A 16,977-nucleotide genomic window follows, 5' to 3' on the forward strand; every position below is an offset into this window, starting at 1 on the left:
GGAATTCAATTAATTGTTAATGAAGTGTCACGGGTACTTACCGGTGGTAGGCAATTGTGTGCTGTCAGCCGGTTTTGCCCGGGGTGCTCCCCTTGCCCCTGTACTGGGCTGTGGGGAAGAGCCCCTGCCAGTGCCCTCCAAAAACAGAAAAATTAAAACTCTCCCAGCCAAGGTCATGTACCAGAAATGCTATTGGAGAAGCCATCGTCTCGCTGAGGCATCGATCCGCTCTTAAAAGAACCCCACCCCCGCCCAATTCAAACGGATTCAATCAGCATCGCTTGATGCGAAATGGTCCTACGACGTTAAATATAAACTTGTGTTCACTGGTGCTTGTGGATAGTAAATACAATGGCTGTGAGTGGTTTATGGCACGGCAACCGTGGTTCACAACTAAATCAATTAGTTATTATATTTTATTCTATATCTACAATCAAACATCGCTCATTACCAGGTGGAAGTGTATTTTTCACTTAAAAACAAGCCATTGTTTTCAAAAACAGAAATTCTGAAAGGTTGCCTCTGAGTGAATAAATTGGTATCAAGCAACGACCCTTGTGAAGTACACATTTCCCTGAATACTTTTTTTTATATACGTTATAATGAATTTAGCGGCATGGTGGCGCAGCAGGTTAGTGTCGCAGTCGCACAGCTCCAGGGGCCTGGAGGTTGTGGGTTTGATTTCCGCTCCAGGTGACTGTCTGTGAGGAGTGTGGTGTGTTCTCCCTGTGTCTGCGTGGGATTCCTCCGGGTGACTGTTTGTGAGGAGTGTGGTGTGTTCTCCCTGTGTCTGCGTGGGTTTCCTCCGGGTGACTGTCTGTGAGGAGTGTGGTGTGTTCTGCCTGTGTCTGCGTGGGTTTCCTCCGGGTGACTGTCTGTGAGGAGTGTGGTGTGTTCTCCCTGTGTCTGCGTGGGTTTCCTCCGGGTGACTGTTTGTGAGGAGTGTGGTGTGTTCTCCCTGTGTCTGCGTGGGTTTCCTCCGGGTGACTGTCTGTGAGGAGTGTGGTGTGTTCTGCCTGTGTCTGCGTGGGTTTCCTCCGGGTGACTGTCTGTGAGGAGTGTGGTGTGTTCTCCCTGTGTCTGCGTGGGTTTCCTCCGGGTGACTGTTTGTGAGGAGTGTGGTGTGTTATCTCTGTGTCTGCGTGGGTTTCCTCCGGGTGACTGTCTGTGAGGAGTGTGGTGTGTTCTCTCTGTGTCTGCATGGGTTTCCTCCGGGTGACTGTGGTGTGTTCTCCCTGTGTCTGCGTGGGTTTTCTTCCGGGTGACTGTATGTGAGGAGTGTGGTGTGTTCTCCCTGTGTCTGCGTGGGTTTCCTCCAGGTGACTGTCTGTGAGGAGTGTGGTGTGTTCTCCCTGTGTCTGCGTGGGTTTCCTCCGGGTGACTGTTTGTGAGGAGTGTGGTGTGTTCTCCCTGTGTCTGTGTGGGTTTCCTCCGGGTGACTGTCTGCGAGGAGTGTGGTGTGTTCTCTCTGTGTCTGCGTGGGTTTCCTCCAGGTGACTGTCTGTGAGGAGTGTGGTGTGTTCTCCCTGTGTCTGCGTGGGTTTCCTCCGGGTGACTGTGAGGAGTGTGGTGTGTTCTCCCTGTGTCTGCGTGGGTTTCCTCCGGGTGACTGTCTGTGAGGAGTGTGGTGTGTTCTGCCTGTGTCTGCGTGGGTTTCCTCCGGGTGACTGTCTGTGAGGAGTGTGGTGTGTTCTCCCTGTGTCTGCGTGGGTTTCCTCCGGGTGACTGTGGTGTGTTCTCCCTGTGTCTGCATGGGTTTTCTTCCGGGTGACTGTCTGTGAGGAGTGTGGTGTGTTCTCCCTGTGTCTGCGTGGGTTTCCTCCAGGTGACTGTCTGTGAGGAGTGTGGTGTGTTCTCCCTGTGTCTGCGTGGGTTTCCTCCGGGTGACTGTTTGTGAGGAGTGTGGTGTGTTCTCCCTGTGTCTGTGTGGGTTTCCTCCGGGTGACTGTCTGTGAGGAGTGTGGTGTGTTCTCTCTGTGTCTGCGTGGGTTTCCTCCAGGTGACTGTCTGTGAGGAGTGTGGTGTGTTCTCCCTGTGTCTGCGTGGGTTTCCTCCAGGTGACTGTCTGTGAGGAGTGTGGTGTGTTCTCCCTGTGTCTGCGTGGGTTTCCTCCGGGTGACTGTCTGTGAGGAGTGTGGTGTGTTCTCCCTGTGTCTGCGTGGGTTTCCTCCGGGTGCTCTGGTTTCCTCCCACAGTCCAAAAAGCACACCGTGGTAGGTGGATTGGCGACTCAAAAAGTGTCATTAGGTGTGAATGTGTGTGTGTGTGTGTGTGTTGCGCTGTGAAGGACTGGTGCCCCCTCCAGGGTGTATTCCTGCCTTGCGCCCAATGATTCCAGGTAGGCTCTGGACCCACCGTGACACTGAACTGGATAAGGGTTACAGATAATGAATGAATTTATGATAAAGAAATGTGACTTTTAACAGTGAATGTCATTTCTAAAATACAATAATACGAATCATTTTGTAATTATATCGTCTCATACCTTTTCTATGTAGGGTCAAGACCTCTCGCTGACCTCTTTTTGCCCTTTTATTTACAACACAAATGAATTACATGTCTGAAAAATAAACCCTCCAAATAGTGCTCTTAATTCTGATGTCTCATATAAAATATACCTCTTTATTTAGTCACTGTAGAATCTGTCATAAGAAAATATTTAATGAGACCAACATAAAGTAATACAAGCAAAATGCTGTCATTTCACACTGTCCAGGGTAGTGTTTACATCCACAGTGAAGTAAGAATAGTCCAGCGTCGTGTATCATTCGTTTTCTGCAGCTCTAGCAGATTCATACCTAATTGTCACCTAATTGACATGCTGCTTAATTGCAATTAAAAATGCAAATTATAGACCAGATCTTTGATTAACGTGCACAAGTTCCTTGTTGGTTTGTGGATGTCCTCGAAGATTTGTGCTGTTGATGCTGCAATAAAACATCAGGAGACACCGTAATTAACCTTAAACGCTGAAAGGATGTGTGTTTTAATTACCGCTTTTTTTTTTCCCTCCCTCTCAGTAGCATTGCAGCGTTTGGACTCTTAACTTCTTAGTGGTAAATGTACTATAATATACAAATTACATGCTAATTAGAAAGAACAATGCTTTGGGATTCCCTGATTCTTACATTTGCATATGAGCTAATTAGCTCTCATTAAGGAGCTGGCTAATTACTAATTTTGTGAGGGGAGAATTAACGATGACAGCAGTGCGATGGGTGGACAGGGCCCAGTTGTTTAGAATTATTTCATAACGATTAAAATCACTGATGACTGTATCATCAGTGAATGACAGCAGTAATTGATTGAAATGCAAGGATTAAAAATACAAACATTGACTCTTTATCTAAATCAACTTTGATTGTGTATAAAACTGAATATGACGGACGTGTTCTCAAAAGTCCTGCATTTTGGTTTCGTCAGAATATTTCCGAACCAATGTTAATGAAGTACATACATATAAGCAATTAATTGAATTATGTAAAACTAAATCGAGCCCGTCGTGAGAGGAAAGGAAAAGCTAATACCTGATGCAGAGAAACCTAAATTAATAGATGTGCCAATCATTTGTCTCAAAGGGAATTTGCTGTCCGTATACATTTAAAAAGGTATAAGAGACTTACATCAATCAGATGGTAATTGCTTTTGTGTCTGGGTAGATGAGTGAACTGCTAAAGGGCACAGACTCATTTCTTAAAACAGCCTTTAAACCCATTTTTAAAGACTTTTGTTTAAGACACTGCGGTGTACTTTCTGATATCTCAATACAGTCTCTACAAATTGTTAGTTAAAAAAATCTGAAAAAGTGAAAGGCCTCTGCTAAAGCCTCTCTCTTGCTGTGGCGCTAACGAAGGCTTTGGTGCTGTTCCAGGGCTTTCCAGAGTTAAATGTTTGGATTGGTCACGGTATCTTAAAGCTGTGGGGGGTGAATTTAAATGGTAAATACAGCACTGGGCTGTGGTCATGTGTTAAAGCTTTTCAAACAATCACCAACTGACGCATTTGCCACATTAGCAAACTGTTTCCAAACAGATACATTAGCATAGGCCCAAATAGCCTTTGGCCAAGTAGTAGTAGTAGTAATAATAATAATAATAATAACAACAGAAACATGGAAAAAGAGTCATTTTGTGGTTGCAGTTAAAATTGCAAGTCATTTGTGAATATAATACACTTCACTTTTAACAGGCTAGTAGTGTGCGCTAGCTACTTATTTACATTAAAAGACAGTATTTACTTGTGGAAGAAACTTTGAGAAATTACAAATAAATGCTTATTTCCAACATAGTTTCATTTAGTGTAGAGTCAGTAAAATAAAACCTAGATTAAGACATTTTATTTCACGTAATTATATATATTATATATTAGCCATTTCCAAGATCCCCACACAGTGTTTATCATCACTACTGTTAGTAAGTGCTGCCCTCTGTTGGGCCCTTCAGGAACAGCTGGCTCAAACATAGATACATACATATATAAAACTAACAGTCAGTTACAGTGTTTTCAGACTCAGTGTAGCCTTGAGCTCCTTTCTATGAACACCTTATTGATTATGCCTTCTTTTGTCTGATGAAATGAATGACGCAAAGAAATGTTCACTTCCAGGAATCAGTGCTAAAGCAGACAGCCCTTTATTCCATAAACACCATTTGACAGGCTTCTCACCAGGGCTTTTGTACAATGTTATACAGTTTTACAAAAACAGAGAAAAATATTTACAGCATTTACTTTGTGCAAACATGATAGTCTCTATGATGAAAAGGCATGCATAGGAATAAACTTTGGCCAGATGCAAGCAAATATGCCTCTAATTACACAAATCCACCATTGTAGGCTTATTTTTCATCACAATGCAACAGTTTCTATTAAAGCTAATGGAGATATCACTGTCAAACATCACACTCACTCTACTCCAGGTTTAGACTCTTGATAAACAACAACTTTGGTATTAAAGTGAAACACTTCAAACAAAAGCGGGCCTCAGGATTGACCCGTGTGTGTGTTTGTTAGTTTTAAACCAGCTTTGCTCTGAAACCCAAGCAAAAAAAAAAAAAAAAAAACACCTCAAAGCCTTTTATAAACAGGCAGTTCATAAACTTTCTTTAATTTATATAAACACATGTACTCTATGGTAGACATCTACTCGGCAACTTAAAATAGATGCAAATATATTTTATTCATCTATTTTTCTTTTTCAAAAATATTTGTTTGTACACATGAATATAGTCAGTGTGTGTAAATGACATAATTATTCTCACATCTATCAAAAATAAATCAATTCAAACTGCACCTCACGTTTAAAAATAAGTGTTATTCAGAAGCACCGTATCTAGCGCTAGATCTAGAGTAATATCTTGCTGTTATGCTGCAAGCGAGTAAAAGTGAGCTAATAAATCCAGGAGTGCACAAACACAACACTGAGAGGAAGACTGCAAACCCACTGCCTTACACTCAGCTGTAGACCTGAGTCGCCTTCAGTCAGAGCCACATACAGCGCCTTTCTATAGTTTGTGGACACCAAATTTTTGTTCAAATTAATTTTATATATGATTTGGTCTATGACTTATTAGGTGTACAAATAAATATGTTGTTTTTTTATGTAACGTAATTGTAATTCAAAAAACGTAAACATTCTCCTGCTCTTTTATCATTTTATGGTACAAACAAACAAAAAACAACAACAATTAAGTACGTGTGAAGTTCACGACGACTAACACTGACATCACCATCTTTAAACCTTCTAAACCAAACCTCACATACGTCTGGATCCAGAAAGATCCCCAAGAACAGAACAAATCAATGCACGTGCTTTTGCAGCTCTTTTTCCTGTTGGGACTCATAACGAATGCAGTGACGAATAAATTCTTCTCTTTTTTTTATTTAAGTTTAAATTGTTATTTTATTTCTTTGATAAAATGAGGTATTTTTAATACTAAACAATTAAACATTATGCACACACACACACACACAAAAACACACACACAAACAAACAAACACACACACAAACAAACAAACACACACACTTTAACACAGCTTTAAAACTGATTTGTACACCTAACATATATATTAAAGGCAGATTAAAACATTATAACGATAAATGACGGCTTTTTTTGTGAATAGTACACTTAAGGAGACTTAAATCTACAGCTGAGTTAAAGGCACCTTTTATTCCCCTGAATTTCAAAACTGTTGATTAATTATTTAGGCAAAAACTATTCTTCATACCAAGGAACACACATGAGGCTAAGGAAATATACCTGGAAGAGTAGCACTGACTGATGAACCCCTCACACATACAACTGTTCAGTTTCTTACGTTAACGCTCCATGAGAAGGCCTGGTGTCACCAAACTTTTGACAGGCAACGTACTCCATGACGGATGACACACCCCAAACTGGGCACTCAGAAACATCTAGAGAGGGTAGAAAGTAATGGGAGGCTCATGCCGTGTCCTTTGAGCTTGGCGCTGGTGTCGTAGTAGGCAGGTTGCTGCTGGTGGTGCTGGTGGCAGTCTGTGGTCTTGGGCTGCTGAAGCCAGGGATGTGAGGTGGTCTGCCGGCCTGGCTCACGGCAGTTGGGGAGAGTAGGGATGGGGAAGAGGGTGACGAGGAAGACGAGGTAGAGGTGGGAGACACAGAGGAAGAGGAGCAGTGAGAGGAGGAAGACTAAGAGGATGAGTAGGAGCTGGATTGAGCAGCGGAGTGGGTTTGGGCAGAGTGCGAGAGCCCGTATCCTTGGGCCGGCTGCGAGGAGCCAGGCACTCGCAAGGACTCGTTAGAGGGTGGGGTCATCCGGCTCAAACTAAGACACGGGATGGAGGATTTGGAGCTGAGAGAGGGGTGATTAGAAGGTTTAGACGTGTTTGAAATGGGAGCGGATGCAGAGCTGCTTTTTCCCGAGCTAGGACAAAAGGCTGGGATCTTAGAAGCAGGCAAAGCAAGGAAAGCATATTTACTACTCCCGCGAGCTGCGATAGCGCCCCCGTTGGCCTGCGAACAGAGACGCCGGAAGACATGCAGTGTCAAGCAAGGAATGGAGACACAAAAGCAGGAAAGTTTAGAAACCTGCACTTAGTTACAACAATTATATCAACAAAAAAATACTATGGAGAAATGAATGCAAATAAAAATCGCATGGTTTACACTTCAAGGCAAGAAAAGGAACAGCATAACACTTCAAAAAATCCATTTCAACACTGGTAACTGATGGGAATGGTGGGAGTTTAAAGTGAGATGCTTAGGGGTAGAGTTGTAATCAGAGAGATGGAGGAAAACGAGACATCACAGCTGATCCACGCAGGTCCACTCCACTCAAACTAAAAACAGTCACGGGTTCACAGTCACAAGTTGCCATGGGACATCACGTGTCTGCATCTTTAGGCCATGAGAATGGGAGTCTCTCACACTGGCTGCCCTACAGTAAAACTACCTGTCGGAACTGCCTCTGGGAGTCCTGGATCTTTTGGGATTTGCTGGGTTTCTCCGCACTCCCTGCTTGCTGGCGGGATCTAGGCGAGGAAATTCGACTCGAGGAAGGAGAGCCTCCGGTGTTCTGCAGAAAAGAAAGGAAAGCATAAATAAGATGAAGGCAGACCAACTCAACGGTTTGAGAGTTTGAGACGAGGTACTTGGACCCAGAAACATGAAGCCAAACATGCTCAAAGGAACCCAACATTTTCCCCAACAATAGGCATGCACGGTAAAATCATTAATCAAATAAGGATCAGAGCAAGTCATTTCTGACACAGGAAAAACCTTCACCCCTTCAGACTTGCAGCCAAAGCCGAGTGCTACAGACAAGGACAGCAAGTCCGTTAAGACACCTCAACTCCACAAACCATGGCGATTGAAAGAAATCACACACAGGACCAAGCAGAGAGGGTTCCCCACTGCGAGATTCCCCCACAGGCACCTACAAGACATTCACGATTCATGACGGATTAAGGTCAGTGGTTAGAGTAGCAAACCCTCAGAGCCAAACCCAAGGCACCAGCAGGAGTGGAGAGGAGCTGAAGGGAGAGACCTGTTTAGTGCCACTGGAGCTGGAGGAGCTGGAAGAAGAGGGTCGAGAGGCGGACTGCCCTTTGGGTTTCTTCCGCTGCAGGGACTTTTGGGGTTTTGGTACCTGTGGAGTCGGTCTCTTTGAGGGAATCGCTTCTCCTTGCACCGTTTGAGCAGAGATTCTCTTGGTCTTCAATTCTTTACGCGAAGCTTCAGGAGACAGCGCAGGGTCCATGTCGCTGATGGTGGTCTCTAGTTGCTTAATGGTCTCCTCTAAGCTGTCTAAGGTTTTGTATGTGGTTTTACAGATCTCGTTACTCCTTCCTTTAGAGGGTAGAGGACTGACAGTGTTTGGTGACACAGTGGTGCTTGTGGAAGTTAACGGACCGGGAGAATTGACTGATTCTACCTGGGATTTGATCTCAAACCTTTTGGCTTCTCTTGCTTGCTTCACCGTACCATCTGCTTCTTCTTCATCCTCGTACACCACTACCTGGAGGGTTTTTTTGCCTGTTTTTGTGCCGGTGCGGAGAGCCTGGCCTATAGCTGCTAGCTGCTTCTTGGGAAACTTGAATTTGAATTTCTTTTTGCCCTCTTGCTTCGAGTCTCCAAGCAGATCTACTTTGGATCCATCTTCAGACTCTGGGGAAGAGCATTCTGGGGAGTTCTGGTGTTGACCGTTATCACCAGTGCTTTTACCATCAGGTCTGCACTCATTGGTGCCCCCAGTCTTGGTCATTTCCTGCCTGGTCCCCTGCGAGCAGGCATCTTCTTCCTCTGTCTCCTCATCGATGGTTTCCTCTGCAAGCATCTTGTCCAGCTCCTCCTCACACTCAAAGATGGTGGAGAGACGCTTGTACGCCTGACGGATGTCCATAGGCTCCTCGAAGAGAATGATGACAGGTTTCTTATTGAACCCACCATCCTCTGGAGTGGAAGCCGTTGTGTCCGTCCCCACTTTAACGGTTTCCACATCTTGGCCCTTGGAGCTGACCAGCTGCTGGTATTCTCCATTAGACAGGGCCTTCACTTTGGTTTTGGTAATCATGAAGGCGATGTTATCAGGTGGAGGTGGTGGTGGAGCCTCCTCCCCAGGAAGGTCAGGGCTCAAGCTGGCGTCCTCTGTGTACCTGGCCCTTCCTCTGGACGACCTCATGACCACTTGCTGCTCGTTCTCCTGGTGCCCGTTATCTCCTGAAAAACCTGACACTTTGGCTTCAGACACCACTGGTGTCTGCACCACAGACCCAACACTAGAAGATGCCTCTGTGACAATGATCAGGCTTTCTGAAGTCGAAATCACTTGCTTTTCTGACATTTTTGGGACACTCTCAGCGGACTGTCTTTTCGAAACAACCACTGTATCATCTTCAGCTTTACGGGGATCTTTCAGCAGCTCAGAGGGACTTACAGGTATCTGCTGAATACCAGTGGAATCCTTCTGGCATTCCTCCACTGATTTCTGAGCTTCTAAAGTTAACTCGTATGATGTTAGTATGCTTGGCCGCTCTGAAATGTCAGAAGCGTTCAGATTTGCCACCTTAGAAGAAACGATTCCTTCCTTGGACTCGTTCGGGACTTCGGGTTCTTTAGGGAGATTGTTGCCGGGTGCCTTTGCTGTGCCAGTGATGTAATATATGACCTGGTAAAAAGAGGGATTGCTTTGGTTAATAGAATTCAACTCAATCTAATCAGACAAAGGAACAAATAATGACAAATGAAGGATTTAAAATATTTTACCCCAGATCCGGCTGAAGCATTGGGGGAGTGCTTTTCATCTTCAGAATGGTGAGTTGTGTTCTAATATCGTTAAGGGAAATCATGAGTATATGCATCACCTCAAATGCTTGAAATAATTCAGTGTCACAGATATACGATTCATCTACAGTTATTTACAGTTTATTTACATTTAATCCAATTTATTCACAATTAATTTTCATATGTTTATAGGAACACTACGTCAGGTTTGGTATTTTTGCTCCTGGGCTCCCTCTACATTTGCAGAAAGTAATTAGTTTTTCCAGCACTGTCCTGAAATCTAGGGGTACGGAAGGTGAAGGGTTGGTTTCCCCACTCTTCTCCAAACGCTACATAGTGCGGTTTCTGCAGTGCTGAGCCCGGAGTGGAAATGACAGTGGCCCTTTCCTCCCTGTTACAGGTCGGTGGAGCATCACAATCATTTTGAAGCTGTAATTTTAAGTTAAAAATTGTACCTAGTGTTCCTTTAACAAAAAAGCTGGAAGTTCAAGAGTTGAATGATCTCATGCAAGGCATTACATTTAGTGTAGGAAAATTAAATGTTGCACGTTAGAAAATGTAGTGAACCAGTGTTCCCGGAGGACCTAGAGTTTGGGATTAGGTAGGTGCAGGTAAGAGCCATTGAATGAACAGAGATATGAACAAAGTTTTGAAAAATCAACATGCTTTATATCAACATAACAACAATAAGCTTTAGAATATAGAGTATTTCGCTTTTCCCATAATTATCAAAAATATTTAAATATTTAAACTTTAACCTTCCAGGCCCCGTTTGACACATTATAATAAAAAGACAGAGCAAAAGTCAAAATAAATTTTTTTTTACAATGTGCTATATTTAACCTGGAAACCCACTTCACGTTCATGCAATTATTTAAAATTCATTGTAGTGCATAGCCTTTGTCATTCTTCATTGCAACCCCATCCAACAGCACCCTCCCTGTTCTCTGTACACCATCCCGTCTCGCCTCAAACATCAGCCTAATTTGGATTGCAATAGCAAAAATGTATGAAAGCAAGGTTAGACACACACTCAGGTCTCTAAAGCACTGCAGCCGCTCAGCCGTGGAAAACCAAATGGAGGTTGGATGTTAGTAACAGCAGTTAAAAGGGCGGAAGGAAGCGCCCTTGTGGGATAGTGGCATTAAAGCAGGTTGACGCCAGGTAGCGCTGCACCGTGTCTGTTACCTTGGGATCGTATGAGGAGAGAGAGAAGGCCGCCTCGGTGTCTGGGAGCTCGTGGGTGGTCAGATCAACCACATATCTGGGCTCTAATTCTTTAACCGGGCACTTCTCAAACACCTGGATCACAGTGCATTCAGATTAGACCAGGAATAGAACTATCAGAGTTGATGTGCTTTTTTTCTATCATGGTGCATGAGTGGTCTGAACCTTATCTATAACAAGACGATGGAATTTAGAAAGTTGTTGATGTCGCAGCCAGTTAAAGAAGAGCCTAATCCAGTGTAAGTCAGGGAATCTGGGTGTCGAATCAGGGTTAACATTGCCTCTAAGTGTAAACTGTCATGAACTCATCTTAAAGTCTTAAAGCAACAACAACCTGTGTGAAGTATGAAGTATGAAAATGTCATAAAACACTGTGCAGTTTGTAGTCATCAATCACCATTTTAACGTTTAAGCTGGTTTTCTATGAAGGACAGAACAAATGACATAAGTATAAATAAATAGATGCAGTATGAAGTATATAATATTACATACAGGGCCACCCACCCAATTAACATATAGAGATATGTTCATAAATAAATGTAGATATTTGGAAATACATATATAAACAATATAAACATATAAATATAGCAGCATAAAGACACATATTCATTCATTCATTCTCTGTAACCCTTATCCAGTTCAGGGTCGCAGTGGGTCCAGAACCTACCTGGAATCATTGGGCGCAAGGCAGGAATACACCCTGGAGGGGGCACCAGTCCTTCACAGGGCAACACACACACACGGACACTTTTGAGTCGCCAATCCACCTACCAACGTGTGTTTTTGGACTGTGGGAGGAAACCGGAGCACCCGGAGGAAACCCACGCAGACACAGGGAGAACACACCACACTCCTCACAGACAGTCACCCGGAGGAAACCCACGCAGACACAGGGAGAACACACCACACTCCTCACAGACAGTCACCCGGAGGAAACCCACACAGACACAGAGAGAACACACCACACTCCTCACAGACAGTCACCCGGAGCGGGAATCGAACCCACAACCTCCAGGCCTCTGGAGCTGTATGACTGTGACACTAACCTGCTGCGCCACCGTGCCAATATCTACACATATTCAGATATTATTTAATGTCAATGTTTTGTCCTCCATAACGCTTTCTGTAGGAAATCTATATCATATGTTTGAATATGCTGTGATATGACTTGTGTACGTTGTTCCAGAACTGTGAAAACTCAAGGATACTATGGAAATTTCTGAGGCATTTGTCTCAATGGTTTCACCACTAATGTGAATAATTCAGACTTGGTAATCTTCTCTAGATTGGTACATTTGAAATCAGACCACTGTCTGTTTACATCTAATTCATGTTATTATACATCTGCTTTAACAATGTAATAAATATAAAACATTGTCGAAGCCCATTACCACTTGCTTCTGTCCCTATCGCCAAACTGCAGAGATTCAGGTGCTGTGTGACACCACTAGAGGGCAGAGCACACAACACTAAGCAGAAGCTGGGTTTCAGATGATGGTGGCAGGCAGACAGTTGTTTGTATGAACTGTCAGCCTGGGTGTGACTATATGAGGCTGTACAGTGACGTAGGGCGTTTGTGTTTGTTCCAAAATCACCTCGGCCCTGCCCCTGTTTTCCTGCACATGGTGGTGTTTTCCCTCGCTGTTTTAATTCTCATCCATAATCATTTGAAAACATCTGCTCTTATCACTGTGTGACTATGGAGACCCACTTTATGGATCATAAGATACTTCATTTAGGAACGAGAGCTGCACTTTATAAACAAATGTCTAATAGTAATTAACTTTCTAAAATATTGTGGTAGTTTTTGTAGTAAACTGATCTATTGGTCTGTGTCAGTATGTAGTCGTATTGTATGTGTATTAGAGTGGGGTGTTACCCACCTGCAGCTCTGCTATGATCTTATCTTCATCATTCTCCTCTTCATCCGGAGCAGCAGAGGTGTTGATGGGTGGAGGGGGTTGGGGTTTGGGTTTGACCTCTGGGGGAACTCTCTGGGGTTTGGGCTGAATGGCCCCCTCCTCTGATTCCTGTGGCAAAAAAAAAAAAAAAAGCATGACAGACCCTCAGCCAACAACATTGACCCTTCAAAAACACAGGCAGCTGGAATTCCATACACAAGGCACACTATTCACCAATCACTACAAGAGATTGGCATCAGTCTGACACTCAGAACAGGTGCTGGGCAAAAAGATGAGGATAAACTACTGGATAACGGAGGCAAATCTGGTGTGGTGTGTTCTCCCTGTGTCTGCGTGGGTTTCCTCCGGGTGACTGTCTGTGAGGAGTGTGGTGTGTTCTCTCTGTGTCTGCGTGGGTTTCCTCCGGGTGACTGTCTGTGAGGAGTGTGGTGTGTTCTCTCTGTGTTTGCGTGGGTTTCCTCCGGGTGACTGTCTGTGAGGAGTGTGGTGTGTTCTCTCTGTGTCTGCGTGGATTTCCTCCGGGTGACTGTCTGTGAGGAGTGTGGTCTGTTCTCCCTGTGTCTGCGTGGGTTTCCTCCGGGTGACTGTCTGTGAGGAGTGTGGTGTGTTCTCCCTGTGTCTGCGTGGGTTTCCTCCGGGTGACTGTCTGTGAGGAGTGTGGTCTGTTCTCCCTGTGTCTGCGTGGGTTTCCTCCGGGTGACTGTCTGTGAGGAGTGTGGTGTGTTCTCCCTGTGTCTGCGTGGGTTTCCTCCGGGTGACTGTCTGTGAGGAGTGTGGTGTGTTCTCTCTGTGTCTGCGTGGGTTTCCTCCGGGTGACTGTCTGTGAGGAGTGTGGTGTGTGTTCTCCCTGTGTCTGCGTGGGTTTCCTCCGGGTGACTGTCTGTGAGGAGTGTGGTGTGTTCTCTCTGTGTACACGTGGGTTTCCTCGGGGTGCTCCGGTTTCCTCCCATGCTCCAAAAACACAAGTTGGTAGGTGGATTGGTGACTCAAAAGTGTGTGAATTGCCCTATTAAGGATGTGTTCAGGGTGTGTTCCTGCACTGCACCCAATGATTGCACCGCAAACCTGAACTGTAAGCGATTACAGATAATGAATGAATGAATGAAATGGCCATCCTTCCACTCTCAAAACAGATGTGTTAAAAACATCACATTCTTTCTCATTTAAACACACACAGTGTTGTTATACAGGATAGCGTTTGATATAAGCTGTTATAATGGGTGGAACAGGTATGTGTTTTTTTCAACACATCTCTTTTTAGAGTGTATTAGTGAGAGTGGCACACCCTTGTACAGGAATTACGGAGGGATTACAAGGCTGAGGTTATATGTTGTAATTGGTGAGGATCTGGCTGAATGGTTCACAGTAATAACACTGAGAGAGTGTGTGTGAGACGTGTGTTTGGGAATGCTGCGGAACTGGGTGTAAAACACACGCATGAGCTTGTGCGTACCTGAGGAGGGGTGGGTTCTTTGCGACTGGTATAGATGACCTCTCCAGATCGTCCGGTTGTGAGCCCGGTGGCCTGAGGGTAGAATCTGCGGGGTGGGGGTGGAGGGGGAGATTTGCCGGCTGTGTCTGAGCTGGGTTTGGCTTTGTCAACACTGGCTCTGTGTGGTTTCTCCACCGGAGCCTTGTGAAGCCTCTCAGCGCTGAGCTGGACTGGTTTTTCTGCTACAGGTTCAGCTGGTGCTGTGACCTCTGTGTGCAGATGCATGAACAGAACTGAAGATCAAAGAATGCTCAAAAGCTAAATATATTAACTCACGGGGGATAATGTTTACTGTCTCCATATGACCTTTAAAAAATGTACAAATCACATAGATATTAAACATTAATATATACGTTAAATGCATAGAAAATGCACAGTTCCTTTTCTCTCGTAAAGGAACACTAGGTAAATTTTGCTATGTTTGCTCCTGGGCTCCCCCTAGAGTTGCAGAGTGTAACTCACTTTTAGAGCACTGTCCTGAAATCAGTCATAAACTGGTGAATTTCCTTTCATATATATGTCTTGCTGGTAAAATTTGTTATAGTATCTATAGTTACTGGTAAAAATCGTTTATTGCCCCTTTAAGTAGTACTACCACCTTTAATGGGTTCTCTCAGTAGTTGACCTCAGTAGTTGCTGTATCACTGAGGTGGATGTACCTGGAGCTGGAACTGGAAGCTGAGGACAGTCCACTTCGTCTGGCAAAGTTTCGTTTGTTGGAGGGTTTGAAATGCTGATGTCCTGCTGAACAGTCACTTCCAGGTCAGGGATGGCCTTCATGAGATTGGCCTGAGCTTGCTGCAGTATTCTCTCCATCTCAGACCCTGCTGCCTCCTCCAGCTGCAGCTTAAAACACACACACACAACCATTCATTCATTCATTATCTGTAACCCTTATCCAGTTCAGGGTCGCGGTGGGTCCAGAGCCTACCTGGAATCATTGGGCGCAAGGTGGGAATACACCCTGGAGGGGGCGCCAGTCCTTCACAGGGCCACACGCAAACAAATATACATAAAGAATGTACTCTATTATCTCCACTTCACCCTGCTTTTCAATGGTCAGGACCCCCACAGGACCAGGTATGATTTGGGTGGTGGATAATTCTCAGCGCGACAGTGACACTGATGTAGTGGTGTGTTAGTCTGTGCTGTGATGGTATGAGTGGATCAGACACAGCAGTGCTGCTAGAAAACTGAGGTTTAAACCCCTCAGTGTTACTGAGAATAGTCCACCGACCCAAAATATACAGTCAACAGAATCCTGTGGGTGGTGTCCACTGATGAAGGACTAGAGGACGATCAACACAGAGTGGACAGTCAGTGTTTAAAAACTCCAGCAGCAGCTGCTGTGTCTGATCCACTCATACCAGCCCAATACACGCTAACACACCACCACCATGTCAGCATCACTGCAGCGCTAAAAGTGATCCACCACCCAATTCATACCTGCTCTGTGGTGGTCTTTGGACGTCCTGACCATTGAAGAACAGGGTGAATAATTATATATAGTCATTAATACCTTGTCATTATTCGCTGCTGTGTTTTCCTTGTGCCGTGTTGGAGGTGTGGTGGTGGTTTCCACAGAGGTGATGGAGGTGACAGTAGTGGGGCTGGGGGTGCAGTTGTTGATGATGCTTTTCTTCTGGAGGGCAGGGCTGTGCTCCCGGCTGCGGGGGCTCACCATGGCGATAGTGGGTGTGTCCCGGTTGTGAGTGGATGTCAATGGGGGGCTGGAGTGGTGGGATAGTGCAGTGGATAACTGGCAGGGCTGCAGATTGACTGGTGCACTTTGAACACGCTGCACCAGCCCTGGAGATGAGGGAGTGTGCTCAGCGCAAGACCCACGAGGCTGAGGGGTTGGAGAGTCCTGGGATGAGGAATCAGGCTCCTCAGGCTTCATGGGCATTGGGTCAGTGTTGAGGTGACCCTCTGTAGCACCCCTGCAAAAACAGACACTTTCAAAGTAGTGCTCAGAAAGTCTGGATTTAGAGCTTTCTGTATGTGTTTATATATGGCTTTTACAGTAAGCTGAGATTTAGTGTGTTGTGAGTAGGAAAGTGAACACTCTGAAACTAGTTTGACACGCTCTGAGAGAGAGAGAGAGAGAGAGAGAGAGAGAGAGAGAGAGAGAGAGAGAGAGAGATTCTAAGTGCAGAATTAGTATGGTAAATTAGCAATCAAATGGAACACCTTAGCAACCACTTGTAATAACATAGCCTCCACTAGCAAAAGCTTAGCCAACTTATTTATTTACTTATTTATCATATAAAGAAATATCTCATTCTTAGCAACTGCTTAGCATCCACTTTGTAGACTATTTAGCCGTTTAGTAATCACCTGATTTTTTTTCCCGGTCGTTTATTTTCATTTTGTAACTTTTAAGAAATATATCCAAGTGTTGAATGTTAGCCTCCTCTGCTGCTGTTTGGCTAATGGCTATTGTGACTATTGACAGGGAGGGCTTGGTTTCTTTGCTCCTGTTTGGGCAAGAGAGCATATAATCTTTGTTGTTGCCTGTTGGCTAGTGTCCTGCTAATACTGCTTCTAACTGCTGCTAATATTGACTGGGTAGCGTTTT

At 44.7% G+C, this 16,977-nt stretch overlaps 1 protein-coding gene across 2 annotated transcripts in view; it reads right to left on the reverse strand.

The window, feature by feature from the left end:
- Window positions 1-4,615: 4,615 nt before the first annotated feature.
- The window catches only part of LOC136678167 (sickle tail protein-like), a 54,146-nt gene continuing 41,784 nt past the window's right edge, over window positions 4,616-16,977 (reverse strand). The window contains exons 12-19 of one of the 2 annotated variants that reach the window (XM_066656093.1): window positions 15,919-16,339; window positions 15,059-15,245; window positions 14,361-14,608; window positions 12,869-13,015; window positions 10,947-11,060; window positions 9,741-9,800; window positions 9,541-9,642; window positions 4,616-7,551 (exon numbers count right to left, since the gene is read on the reverse strand). In XM_066656093.1, coding sequence (XP_066512190.1) covers window positions 7,414-7,551; window positions 9,541-9,642; window positions 9,741-9,800; window positions 10,947-11,060; window positions 12,869-13,015; window positions 14,361-14,608; window positions 15,059-15,245; window positions 15,919-16,339 — 1,417 coding nt within the window. In that variant the 3' untranslated portion in view covers window positions 4,616-7,413. Of the gene's footprint in view, window positions 7,552-8,022; window positions 9,643-9,740; window positions 9,801-10,946; window positions 11,061-12,868; window positions 13,016-14,360; window positions 14,609-15,058; window positions 15,246-15,918; window positions 16,340-16,977 lie in introns of both variants that reach the window. The other variant, XM_066656092.1, reaches the window with a different exon arrangement.

The sequence above is a fragment of the Hoplias malabaricus genome, chromosome Y (assembly GCF_029633855.1).
Source record: "Hoplias malabaricus isolate fHopMal1 chromosome Y, fHopMal1.hap1, whole genome shotgun sequence".
Lineage (NCBI taxonomy): Eukaryota > Metazoa > Chordata > Actinopteri > Characiformes > Erythrinidae > Hoplias > Hoplias malabaricus.